At 52.2% G+C, this 13,510-nt stretch overlaps 1 protein-coding gene across 19 annotated transcripts in view; it reads right to left on the bottom strand.

The window, feature by feature from the left end:
• Positions 1 to 603: 603 nt before the first annotated feature.
• The window catches only part of PYROXD2 (pyridine nucleotide-disulphide oxidoreductase domain 2), a 32,054-nt gene continuing 19,147 nt past the window's right edge, over positions 604 to 13,510 (bottom strand). For 4 of the 19 annotated variants that reach the window (XM_063781033.1, XM_063781034.1, XM_016919076.4 and 1 more), the window contains 10 exons: positions 12,443 to 12,504; positions 12,248 to 12,345; positions 9,957 to 10,131; positions 9,480 to 9,614; positions 8,057 to 8,129; positions 7,645 to 7,801; positions 5,399 to 5,553; positions 4,251 to 4,357; positions 1,989 to 2,109; positions 604 to 907 (listed from right to left, as the gene is read on the bottom strand). In XM_063781033.1, the coding sequence (XP_063637103.1) occupies positions 837 to 907; positions 1,989 to 2,109; positions 4,251 to 4,357; positions 5,399 to 5,553; positions 7,645 to 7,801; positions 8,057 to 8,129; positions 9,480 to 9,614; positions 9,957 to 10,131; positions 12,248 to 12,345; positions 12,443 to 12,504 (1,154 nt within the window). In that variant the 3' untranslated portion in view covers positions 604 to 836. Of the gene's footprint in view, positions 908 to 1,988; positions 2,227 to 4,250; positions 4,358 to 4,877; positions 5,130 to 5,398; positions 5,554 to 7,644; positions 7,802 to 8,056; positions 8,130 to 9,479; positions 9,615 to 9,956; positions 10,132 to 12,247; positions 12,346 to 12,442; positions 12,505 to 13,510 lie in introns of all 19 variants that reach the window. The other 15 variants (XR_010146671.1, XR_010146677.1, XM_016919075.4 and 12 more) reach the window with 13 other exon arrangements.

The following is a 13,510-nucleotide window of genomic DNA, read 5'->3' on the forward strand; positions in this document are numbered from 1 at the left end:
CTTGAGATGCCCAGCATTGTTCAGGACCATGGCCTTTGAGGGTGACTCTGTGGATCATGGGGAAATTGGGTCCATTCTTATAGCTTGCCAGGAATGTGACAGCGGTTGACTGGGCCCCACCTGGGCAGTCCTCCAATTGTTGGTAGTGGGGGTCCCAGGCAAGGACAGGGGATGCTTGGATCAGACTCTTCCACTGGTTAGATGGACTGTTTTTTGTTTTGTTTTGTTTTGAGATGGAGTCTCTGTCGCCCAGGCTGGAGTGCAGTGGCACAATCTCGGCTCACTGCAACCTCTACCTCCTGGGTTCAAGTGATTCTCTTGCCTCAGCCTCCCAAGCAGCTGGGATTACAGGCGCCCGCCACCATGCCTGTCTAATTTTTGTATTTTTAGTAGAGATGAGGTTTCACCATGTTGGCCAGGCTGGTCTTGAATTCCTGACCTCAAAGTGATTTGCCTGCCTGAACTTCCCGAAGTGCTGGGATTACAGGCATGAGTCACCATGCCTGGCCTTTAAATGGACTGCTTCTTAGCTGATGTAAGAATTATGAGTACCCCAGAGAAGTCTATCCCACCAACTAACACAGAGAAAAAATACAAGCAAAATAATCTGTATGAAATATTAGTTTTAATAAAACAGAACCAGTCCATGTATGGAGGCATGGGCATAAGGTCAACTTGCACTAAATGTAACTCGTATGTTTTTTCTAAAATAATTTCTTGAGCATTGTGGTGGCCTTATGTACTAACCCGAAGCTGAACTTCCTGGGAAGCTGATCCAATGGAGCACTTGGAATTCAGGGGTGGAGTCTTCTTCCTGGGTCAGAGCTGGTTCAGGGTCACATGCTCTTGAGGTCCCTAAAGGCCACATGCGCTGCATTTCGCCCAGCAGCTCCCATCACACCTCCTCCTGGAAGGGAATCTCCTATGAACCAAAGCTCCGCTCAAAAACCCGCCAGGGTGGGGGTGGGGACAGGGCTTACAGAGATCCAGCAACAAAGCAGAGTGGGGCTGGTTACAGGGGTCCGGGGGCATGGGCACTGGAATCACCTAAGACAGCCACTCAATAGATTCTGGCTCCCTCCAGGCTTCCTGCACCAAAGGTCTGGGGAGGGGCCAGGTCCACAGCCCACAGTCTCAACGGCTGAGGGTGGACGTGCTGGACGGGCAGACGCTTAGTAAGTGAAGTTAAAATTTCAGAATAAGGGGCTGGGGGGAGGGGGAAGATGTGTAAGCCCAGACTCTTTCCAGGGTACCAAGTCTACACAGCTGAGAGAAAGTGTGCATAGCAAATGACAGCCTCAGCCAGCTCCGTTAGGCTTGGAATGCGCACAAGAAAGAATTGTAAAGTTGAAGAAGTTAACTTTATCCATCCTTCCTGGTCTGAAATATGGATGGAGGCCTCTAATCCCAGCACTTTGGGAAGCTGAGTGGAGAGGATCACTTCAGCGCGGGAGTTCGAGACCAGCCCGGGCAACCTAACAAAACCCATCTCCACAAAAGAATAAAAAATTAGCCAGGCATGGTGGCACACACCTGTAGTCCCAGCTACTCCAGAGGCCGAGGCAGGAGGATCACTTGAGCCCAGGAGGTTGAGGCTGCAGTGAGCTGTGATCATACCACTGCACCTCCAGCCTAGGCGATAGCGTGAAGCCCTGTCTAAATATATATACGGATGGGGAATTTAGGGACATGGGTCTCTCACAACCCCACATTGGAATGTGGTGAGATGTCTCCACCAGGATGCATCCCCAGGCCTCCTGAAGGGGAGGTGTGAGCTCAACTGTGGGCTGTGGTCAGCCTGGTGGAGGCAGCGGCTGTGTGCTCACCTGTGCATGGATAATTCTGAACACAGGGCAGCTTATGTTTGGAGTTCCCTGCTCCTCTCCCTCTCTGCCACCTTCATTGCTTAACTTCCTCCTTCTCCAAGTCTCTGGCCTCCAGTGAGCCCTCCCAGTCCCCACAGGGTAGTGGGACTCCAGGTCACTCACCAGGATGAGCCCCACTTCCACAGAGATACAGGCCCTGGAGAGGGCAGCGGTAGCCAGAATGCAGGGGCACGGGGCGGGCGAAGTAGAGCTGGTCCAGGGACATGGCGCAGTGGAATATGTTCTGCAGAGGCAGGGCCACAGTCATCAGCACAGGAGAGTTACAGCCTTTCCTGCTCTGGCTGGGTTTCTTCCCCTCCCCTGTTCTTCAGCAAATGTTCTTCTCCTTCCAGGATATTTTCTTGGGTTTTAAAATGCAGAAAGGGAAGGAGATGAGACGGAATGGGCACATGCCCTGGGGCTGGGAGTGAAGTTTTCCAGAGGCTTTTTGAGGAAGAAAGCAGGGTGGGGAACACGAACTGAACGGGAAGGAAAAGAGGGTTTTGCTCTCTACTCTGCATCCCTCTCACTCTGTTGGAAAAACAGAATTGTCTGACTTATTGTGGCTGCTGGCATGCGTCTCTGCGAGAACTCCCTTCTCTGGGCAAGGCATCCACCTGAGCCCAGACCCCAGTGTCCAAGCTCCAGCAGGATCACTGTGAATGGCAGACAAGGGGCAACGGAGCCCGAGCATGGTTCTGCCCCCCTGGCTTGGGTGAGACCAGCCCCAGGCTGAGAAGGGAGGCAGCATGGGACAAGCGAAGGTCAGACTCGGGGGGCAGGTCTGGACAAGAAGCCTGACGTCTGTTGGGCATCCTCACAGGAGTGCCCCCCCACTGCCCTCCTCACCTTTCCCCAAACTGAGGCCATCCTCTTCCCTCGAGTCTGCTCCTCCCCATCCTCCTGCATAAGTGAATGACACCACCTTCCTCCCCCTGGCCTCTGTGCCTACCCTTCACATCACCTCCACCCTGACTCCTATGTGCACACTGTCACCAAGGCTTCTCAAGTCTGCCCGCCCCATGCCTGCTGTACCCAGCCATTCCCTTCCTTCCTGCTGCCTGGCCTTCTTTCCTCTATACCTGGACCAGTGCTGTTCAGTGAACATGTAATGGGAGCTACATATGTAGTTTTTGATTTATTAGTAGCTACATTTTAAAAGTAAAAGCAGAGCCGGTTGTGGTGGCCCATGCCTGCAATCCCAGCACTTTGGGAGGCCAAGGTGGGAGGATCACTTGAGCCTCAGAGTTTGAGACCAGCCTAGACAACACAGGGAGACTCATCTCTACAAAAAAAAAAAAAAAATTAGCCAGGTGTGGTGGTGCATGCCTGTGGGCCCAGCTACTCAGGAGGCTGAGGTGGGAGGATGGATGGCTTCAGTCCCAGAGGTCGAGGCTGCAGTGAGCCGTGATTGCACTACTGCACTCCAGCCTGGGTGATAGAACGAGACCTATCTCTAGAAGGAAGAGAGGGAGGGAGGGAGGGAGGAAACAAGGAAGGGAGGAAGGAAGGAAGGAAGGAAGGAAGGAAGGAAGGAAGGAAGGAAGGGCAAGCTGATGAAACTAATGTCAATAATATATTTTATTTAGCCCAATATATCCAAAATATTATAATTTCAACATGTAATCAATATATAACTTATTGATGAGATATTTTACATTTTTTTCTATACTGTGTGCATTCTACACTTGCAGCACATCTCACTTTGGTCTCAGATCTTTCTTTTGCTTTTTTTTTTTTTAATTTTCTTTCTAGAGATAGGGTCTCATTCTGTTGCCCAGGCTGAAGTGTAATGACGCATCACAGCTCACTGCAGTCTCAAACTCCTGGGCTCAAGCGATCATCCTGTTTCAGCTTCCTGGGTAGCTGGGACCACAGGTACGCACCACCACACCTGGCGGGGTTTTTGTTTTTGCAGAGATGAGGTCTCACTACGTTGCCTAGGGTGGTCTCTGATCTTTCAAGTGCTCAGTAGCTGCAATGAGGCGATGGAGCCTGGCCTCCTATCTGGTCTCCCTGTCTCCAATCTCTAGTTTTTGATAAATTGACAAGTCTGAGGATGTGCTGCTGCCTTGAGAAGGGGGTGCTCTCTCTGAAGAAAGTCAGATGGCAGAGCCAGCATAGTTGTCAAGGCAGAGGGCCACAATCCTGGTGACCTTCTCAGTGGGGGCTGTCCTGCCTGTGTTTCTGAGCCCCCACTAGGGATCCCCCATTCCCTCGGTTTGACTGCTTCTCTGCCCTCTCTCAGCCGGGGTCCCTGCCACTGTCCTCCCTTCCTGATGAAAGCTGAGTATGGAGGGACAAGATAAAGCAGAGAGGTCACAGCCAGGAAGTGAGGGTGCAGAGGGAAGGCTATGGTGAGAGACCCCCTAGGCTTATACGTACCCCTCCAGGAAGCCCGAAGATTCTCTCCAAATCTGGTGGTGTGAGGATGTCTCTGCCAACCACAGAGTCCTTGAAGCCAGGGGCATAGACCTCGATGCAATCGAACACTGGGGTGCCAAAAACAGAGAAATGAGATGGTGTTAGGAGGAAGAGGAGGCACTATGGGTGTACAACTTGGCAAATTTACTAACAGTCATTAAATTACACACAGAAATGGGCTTATTTTATCATATGCAAATTAGGCCTCAATAGGTGAAAAACAAAAATCAGTCCACAAGCAAATGATTAATTCATCCCAAAGATGCATGGGTAGGCCAGTCCAGTTCCCAGTTTTCCCCACTTCCCTACCCCAACCTTAAACATGAAGCTGCTGATCTCCTTTTGCATATGCAGCTTTTTTCACCTCTTCACTTTTCTCAAGCTGTTTTTGCTTTTTTTTTTTTTTGAGACGGAGTCTCGCTCTGTCACCCAGGCTGGAGTGCAGTGGCGCAATCTCAGCTCACTGCAACCTCCGCCTCTGGGTTCAAATGATTCTCCTGCCTCAGCCTCCTGAGCAGCTAAGATTATAGGCATGTGCCACCACACCCTGCTAATTTTTTAATTTTTTTAGTAGCGACGGGGTTTCACCATGTTGGTCAGGCTGGTCTTGAACTCCTGACCTCAGGTGATCCGCCTGCCTCGGCCTCCCGAAGTGCTGGAATTACAGGCATGAGCCCCCACGCCTGGCCTGATCAAGCTGTTTCTCTTGCTTGGAATGCCCTTTGCTGCCTGGCCAGCTCCTAGTCATCCTCGGAAACCCAGCTTGACCGTCCCTTCCTTTGAAAGCCTTCCTTGTCTCTCTGGCTCATGCTTCTCCTTTGGTTCGTGCAGTCAGCTGTGCTGTAATAAAAGGTTTCTTAATTAGTCTCCTCCATCCCTTGCTAGACTGTGAGCAACTGGAGGGCAGGAACTGTGTCTTCTTGACTTTCTTAGCCCGGTTCCTGACCCCTGCAGTCAACTATGTTGACTTGAGGTTCCCTTGACTATTTCCTCCCTTTGGAACGGCACCTGCAGTTGTCAATCCTGAATGGGGCAGTGAGGAGGAGCAGGCCCAGTCGGGTCGCATGCCCAGCTGTGGCTCTGGAGGCAGAACGTGCAGCTGTCTTTACCTCTGTCTGCATAAGTGTCTCTCTCCTGCTCGTCCCAGGCCTTGCCTCCAGCCAGCGTATAGGGCGTGTACTGAGTGAAGAGGGAGACTACATGGCAGCCAGGGGGAGCCAGGGTGGGGTCCAGCGAGGAAGGGATGCAGAGCTCAATCACAGGCCTGTGCGGGCAGGGAGGAGAGACGGCAGGTCTAAAGAGCAGCAGTGCGGAGGGTAGGGCATCTGAGATGACTTGGGACACAGTGGAGGCCCTGAGATGACACCAATTCTGGGCGATTGTCACTGTACAGCCACAGTGGTTGTCCACCTGCACGGGCTTAGCGGCTGCTAGCGTGGTCCAGAGCACCTGTGAGGAGCTCGCCTGACCCCAGACCCCCGAATGCATGGCCTGTCCTTGCCTGCCTTCATCACACGCTGTGCTCTAACCACAGCTCCCAAACGCAAATGTCTCAAAGGTCCACACAGACAGTGGGAGTGTGGAAAGGGGCCAGGCCTAAGACAGCAGGTGCCCAAGCAGCCAGATTTCAGCCAGGCTTTAGTGGCCTGACTGCCTTTTCCAGAGCAGACCAATGGAAGACAGAGCTGCTAGGGCTGCCCCGAGCCCCAGCAGAGCTGTGACCTGCTTCCCACCCCACCACCTTTGCCTGCCACACCTTTTCTACCTGGAGCATGTTCTCCCTCTGATCTCCAAATATGAGTCTCCTTCAAGGCCACAGGAAATGCCCCTTCTCCCTGCGTCCCTCAGCTGCAATGTTCTCGCTGAACTCGGATGTCCACCAGGGATCTCAAACATCCCCTGTTCAAACCCCAATGCCTGATTAGCCTCTAAAATCTGCTCCACCCCCACCACCTCTTCCTCTTTTCAGTAAATGGAGGCATCATTTCACAGTCACTCCTTTTTTTGACCCACGTCCCACTCCCTATCCAACAGCAAGTCCTGTTGGCTTCACCTTCAAAATATACCCAGTCTTCCAACACTTCTCATCACTTCCCCTGCCCCCACCCTTGTCCAAGCCACTGTCCTCTCTCCCTTGGATTCTGCAACAGTAACCCATTGCAACAGATGCCTTAACTTTTTCTGCATACGGTGTCCAGGTTGGTCTTTTTAAAGCATAAGGCAGGCTCTGCACAAACTTTCCTGGAGTAAGAGCCAGGGCACTTGACAAGACCCAGCACCATCTGAGACCCTTCATTCCCAGGTGCTCTCTCTCCAGCCACTCTGGCCTCGTCCCTGTGCCTTCTACACAGCAGCACACTCCTGCCCCAGGGCCTTTGCACCTGACCCTCCCTCTGTCTGGACGTTTTTTCCCCAGATACCCATAAGATCTGTATTCTCACTTCCTTCTGGTCTCTGCTCAAGTGCCACGTTATTAGAGAAGCCTTTCCTCCCCTTCCCTGCCTATTTTTCTCCACAGTGCTCATCATCAGTGCTTACTTGTTGATTGTCTTCCTCTCATGGATAGAGAGTCAACGACCTGAGACTTTCTTGGCTTTGCTTGCTGATCTGTGCCCACTCACTGAACCAAGCCTGGCACAGAATAGAGACCCCAGAATATTTATAAATGGATGAATGAACTTTGCCCTATACCCTTCTTTCCAGGCGCACATCCTCTTTACCACATGCTACAAATATTTGTGTACCTGTCCTATCATAAGCTTTGTGTCAGTTTCATGCCCCTGCCCCGCTAATTCTCCCAGTCCATACCCAGTACAGAGCCCAGCACTGAGTAGGTTTTCAACAGTGTGTGCTGGACAGTGGACAGGATGGAAAGGCGCTTGCTCCTATAGCGCCCCTGCCTGTTCCAGAAGAATGGAAATACAGCTGCAGTGGGAGGTGGGAAATGCTTTTAGAAGTTTTGCAAGAAGGCAGATTATCAGAAAAAGAAAGGCTACGGAGCAGGGGACTCGGTGAGTGCGTGCTCTCTGACGGGCTCTGAATGAGAGAACTTCCTTTGCTCTCCCAGAACACATTTTCTCCTCTTCTTCCCCAGCCCCAGCACTTTCCTGGGCAGCGCTCTGCCCCTCTGCCCCTTCTGCTAACCTGAACCGCTCTTCACCCCTTACCTGCCCTCATCCTCAGATTTTTCACCTGGAATGCACTTCCTGTCCTTAGGAGTATGGATTTTGGCAGATCCTAAGTCACTGTGAAGGTTGAACACCAGGCCTGATCCCTGCTGTGCGTGGCATGGACAGCCCCGCCTCCCAGGCCCATGTGGAAGAACATCAGGGAACATAAAGTCCAGGGCCCCTACCTGTGGGAAGGCAGGCCATCCATGGCATCTTCAAAGGCCTGATGAAGGAGGAGGGTGTCTTCACAGTTCAGGTGGATGGAGCATTGGTGATGGGGCAGCGGCTGGCCCCCGGGAGCATTGGGGGCCGCCAGGAAGCTGGGCAGCCTGTCTACAGCCACTGAGGGACCAAAGAGGAGGGTCAGGTCTTAGCCCCACAAGGTCCTCCCTCTACAGCCAGCACCCTGCTACCCTCAGTGGCGGATGGGAGTAGGAAAGTATGAGCAAGTGTTTCACCTTCTGACCAGGCTGCAGGGGGACACAGGCTGGAGGTCCGGGAATGGAGATGATGACTGAGTTCAGCTGCCCCCAGCCTGGAGGTTTCTCACTCAGATGGGTCAAAGGAGACAGTGCTGCAATGTGGTGTGCCTCTTACCATTGATCTTGGTGACAGGCGACCGGGTGTCCAGCTGAGAGATTCTCTCCAGGAACTCCTCAGGAAGCCACTCCTGGAAGGAGAAGCCTCCATGAAAGGCCTCAGATGTCCAAGGCCCCAAGGAAGCTGCCTTCTTTCTTTACTCAGGAAGTTCCCTCAGTCGCTCCCTCCGGAAATCCTCTTCATCCTTCAAAGCTCAGCCAAAACCACCTCCCCTGTGAAGCCTTCCTAGATCCCCTCCCACTCAGCTCTAACCACTTCCTCCTCCGCGCTTGGCCAGCAGTTCTGACTGTGAAATAGTCCGCACCCCTCCCTGCTTGCAAAGGGGTCAGTGGTTTGCAGGCCTCTTTTCACTACTGGTCTGTAAGCTCTTGGAAGCCTCGACGATCTCAGAATTGCCTTAACAAGTTTCTTTTTACTGATGTTTGTTGAATTTTAGTAATGGAATCACTCAGAAAAAGTAGTGCTTTGCCCCTAAAAATTGCCCCCAAGAATGGCTGGGAGCTTCATGTGCGTATACATGTTATCATATCTTTTGGGCACAGGGTAAGTCAATTGCAAAAACTGGCCCCAAAGCTCACCCCTCCCTGTTTGCACACCCACTTCTGTGTAACCTTGCAGTGCTCTCACACTCTGACTCTAGGCTTGGCCATGAGACTTGGTCTGGCCAATGGTAGCAAACAGGATGCAAAGAGATCAAACCATGTGATGCTTGCATGCATGCTTGAGCTTGCCTGCTTTTGCCCTTTGCCAGACCCTGAGAACATGCCTGGACTACCGTGCTGGAGGAGGACAGACACATGGAGCATAGCCGAGTCCCCCACCCGGTCATCCCAGCAGAAACGGTCCTGGACCAGCCACCACCAGCCAGCGCCCAGGCACATGAAGGAGTCCTGCCAAGATCAGCAGCCGGCAAGCTGACCCACAGCCAGCTGCAGATGCATGAGCAAGCCTTAAGCAGCTGAAATCTACCAAGATCAACTCAAGTCTCCAGTTCTGGGTGCCAGTATTTCTTGTTGTATGCCCAGAAGTTTTGTGGCTCTTTGTTAATTGATTAATTAATAATCATGGATAATACAACAGATCATTGACAAAGACAATGGAATTAGAGCTGGTGAGAGGGGAGAAATCAGGAAAGTAGGAAAGTTGTGGAAATAACTCTAGATTGAAAGTCAGACCTGGGTTCTAGCTCTGGCTCTGCCAATGGCCGGAATCTTGGTCACTTCACCTCTCTGGCCCCTTCTCCTCACCTGTGAGGCTTCTTCCCCATTTGCTACCTGCCCTTACCCGCCTGTTTCCCAAATGCAGAGACTTGGCTTTTGCATCTCACACCCTGATGCAATCCTGGCTCCCTCAATCCCCACGATTTCTAACCCCTGTTTTGGCAGACATCTAAGCTCCACCCTCCTGCCCACAGCCTCACCTGTGGCGTCAGCTTCAGGAAGGTGATCTGCGGTGATGTGTTGGACAGCACCATTTTGCTTCTCACCTCTGTGCCATCTTCCAGCACAACTCCTTGAACACAGCCTTCACTGTTCACCTGCACCTTCGCCACTGTCTAGAGCCCACCAGAACAAGGCCCCAGAAACCGCAGGAAAGGAAATCCAGGTTAGATCTTCTGGGATTTCCATGGTCTGTGCTGCTCCTAGGCATTCACAGCTTCTTCATCCCAAACCCATCCCACCAAGTTCTGCAGCTTCTCCATGAAGCCTCAGCTTCTCCATGAAACACTCAGTCTCAGTTCAGTGACCAGGGAATTCCAACGGGGTGGTTAGCCACTAACAGACTGCATGACCTTAATCTCTTGATTCTGCAACCCATCCCCTCACCGCCCCTCTGTTCATCGGTAAAACAAGGGACCTTCCAAATCTGAGACTTTGTTCTGTCCTGGGATCCTTACCAATAACTGGGGTGGAGTAGAGGGGCCGTTCACCTTTTCAGTGAAGATGCTTGCTCCATGCGTGGTGGCTGAGCTTGCGATGGCATCAGAGAGGGCACCCATGCCCCCCTGGACGTAGCCCCAGGCCCCCTGCATTCCCTCCAGGCCCCCCATCACATGATGCAGCAGCACATACCTGTGGACAGACCATCCGACTCAGATCCTGGAGGTGGGATCTCATCTCCCCAGAGTTCCAGGTGCAACTATTCCTTTCCATCTTGATCTTCAGCCCTTCCCTGCCACCATCCAGCCCTCTCCCAGTAGCCTTCAATGAGCTCAAGTTCTTGTAAGAGCCCTTTGCCTTCTCTACACCCTCTCCCTAACAAGTGTGTCTATGTGCATAGCTTATTACCACAAAGAAGGCAACGATGCCCAAACCTGCAGCTCCAGCCCTCTCCTGAGCTCCAGCTCCGGTGCCCAGCTACCCACAGATATCTCCCTTTGGACCCTTTCTTGGCAGCATCTTAAACCCACCACCTTTTCCCCATTCTCCAGCTGCTTCCCCTTCAATCTTTCCCATCCCAGTGAACGGCACCTTTCAACAGGAGGTTCTGTTTCCGACAGAAATCCAGGTGTCAGCCTTGACTGCTACCATCCTTCCCCATCTACATCCACAAAGCAACACCAACTCAGCCTCCAAAGGGCTTTCAAGGTCATCCCACCTCTCAGCCTCTCTTCTCTTCCTTATGCTGCTGCAGTAGTGCCCCTCATTGGACCCCCTCTCCCACACTTTCTCTCCTGCAGGTCTTGTCCACATATATCCTGGAGCCCTATCTTAAAGCCCAGCTCTGCTCCTGCCACTCACTTATCACCATTCCAAGCCTCCCCGGCTTGGTGCTGCTCTTAGGATAATGGCCAGTCTTCTAGCAGGCACTCCAGCCTCATCCCTCATCCTGTCCCCCTCTCCATATCCCATCCTCCTAACTAACAGAACCTCTCGATTACCTGGGTGGATCACACGTTCTCTCAACCCCAGCATTTCCCCTGCTGTTCTGTCGGCCTGAAGCCCCTCCCTCCCTCATCTTATGTTTTGTTAACTCCTCTTTGTCCTTTGGGTCTCAGATCAAACACTTCTTCCATGTAGAGGCTTCTCTGACCCTAGACCAGGCTGCGTCCCGGCTGCTCCTCCTAGCATCACACTCACGCCACTTCATCATCATCACTCGCTCTGTGTCTCTCGCCCATCAGGACATCTGCTCCGCTCACTACCGTATCCCCAGCACCTAGCACAGGCAAGCGCTCATCCATATTTGTTGGAAGAATTAATGATGGAACAGATTACTTAAAGATCACAAACGGAGCACTGGTTAAGCCTCCCAGGGATCCGAAGAGAAAAGGGCAGGAGGCCCCAGCTGGAAGATCCAGATTGGCTGGTAGATCACAGCTTGGCCAATGTGTGGCAACTGCTGCCAAGCCCCCGTCTCCATCGCCCTGGGGGAATTTGGGGCTGGCTTAAAATGTGTTGAAAAACCACTTCCAAGGGTGTGCTCATCCCTTGAGAGAAAAGCCACGTCGACGGCTTCTAGCTTCTAGCTTCTAGCTGTATCTTCTGGTGCACTGGAAACGGCCCAACCCTTGGCTGCATTCTCCATCCCAACACACACACACACACACACACACACACACACACACACACACCCCTCCATTCCTGCTTCTGCGGGGGCTCATTAAGTCAGACCACACTGCAGGCTTTGCTGTGTCTGACTGCCACCTCTCGGATTGGGCTGTCAGCACAAACCCTCACTCATAAAGAAAAAGGCAGCTTCCTGTCCATCCTAAGGTGTCTGTGTGAGTGTGTACCAGAGCCCAGGGGAAAGAACAGTGAGAGAGAAGGGAGAATGGGCGTTTGCGGGAGTGGAGAGGTGGAAGAGGGAAGGGAAGAGGAGAGAAAAGAAGATATTAATGTTGAGCTATCAAGCGGGAGGTGGGAGAGAGGCTTTTCTTAGTGAAGCAGTAGGGCACAGTCACTAAAAAGGAAGATTTTGGGGAGTCAGACACCTCAAGCTGGAAATCAGCCTTGCCACTTACCAGCTGAGTGGCTTTGGGCAAGACACTCCCTTCTCTGAACCGCAGTTCTCAGATGTTGCTCTGAGGGTTAAGTGGATCGTGTGTGATGTGCCTGGCTCGGTTCCTGGCTCACTGGGTGAGCTCTGTTAAGTGGCAGCTGTTGTTGCTGCCACTGCCACTGTTGTCCTCACTCCTGTTGGGGAACATGCCCCACTCCTGTGTCCCGCCTCACCCCCCTCACTCACCCACTCCCCGGAGTGTGGGGACTTGTCATGGCTCCAATCACTGCATCTGTGGCTAGAGTGGCTTTTAAAGGCTCAGACTCGAACCACTGATCCAGCACCTGGACAGCACAACAGCAGAGAGAAGGGCTTAGGAGCCTCGATGGGAGGAGGGCCCTCTCACTGCCTGGTCGGGCCCGAGGCTGGGGAACCACTCACCTTGGTAATGGGAGCTGTGAGGACCTCATAATATCGGGGAAGCTGGGCTCCCAGGATGCGGCCTACAAGAGAAGATCCACAAAACAGAAGTTGAAACAGGTGACAGGGAAACCCTCCGACCTGGCCTGGGGGATAAAAGGATGGAGGAGGCCGAGACTTCCTGCCAGGAGGTGGTATAGCACAGCCAATGCAGGGACAGATCCAGCTTGAGTCCTGGCCACACCTCTCACTAGCTGCAGTGCCTGGGACACATTTTTAACATCTCTGAACCTGCTTCTTTACCTGTAAAATGGGAATCCTATTTTACACCCCAAGGGCTACGGTGAGGATTAAATGAGCTAGGTAAAGCATTTGCAAGTTCATGGGTACTTAATACATTTAAGCAGTTAGCATTATTTTTGGAAAATTTTAAACTTGTACCTTATTCCCTTATTTCGAACTCTGGAAGGCCCATATCCTGGGAGATGGCTGGCATGGCTGATCCATTCCTATGACCCTGATTCAGACCATTTCAGAAAGAAACTAGGCTTTAAGGCCTTCAGGGTAGAAATCATGGTCTCTAGCCTTACAGCCCCTGGGCCTAGCTTAGTGCCTGGCACATAGTAGTTGCTCAATAAATGTTTTTTGCCTGTTTTTCACACAGAGCTCCTTGGACTGGTTATCTGAGAGGCAGTGTCTACTTTTTGCATTTGTAATAGATTCCACTGGCTCCATACTCTTTGCAATGTATAAGTCTGCAGTGCCTCCCAACCCACCACAACTTGGTTAACCTGCCCGGCTCCTTGGCTCTGGGCTCATCCATGTGATTTGGCCAGCCAGTGGAATGTTTGCCGATGTGACACAAACCCAGAACTGAAACAGGCCTGTACATTGGGGCATGCCCTCTGTGCTTGTGCCACTGATGTGAAAAGTCCACACCCAGATCAGCATGTGCTTCTACAAGGAGGATGAGAGGTATGTGGAACAGAGCTGCCTCCACTGAGCTGCTGCAGACACAAACACATGCCTGAGACCAAACCAGATCAGCTGAGCCAGCTGGAATCAGCTGAACCACGAAGACATGTGGGA

The sequence above is a fragment of the Pan troglodytes genome, chromosome 8 (assembly GCF_028858775.2).
Source record: "Pan troglodytes isolate AG18354 chromosome 8, NHGRI_mPanTro3-v2.0_pri, whole genome shotgun sequence".
NCBI lineage: Eukaryota > Metazoa > Chordata > Mammalia > Primates > Hominidae > Pan > Pan troglodytes.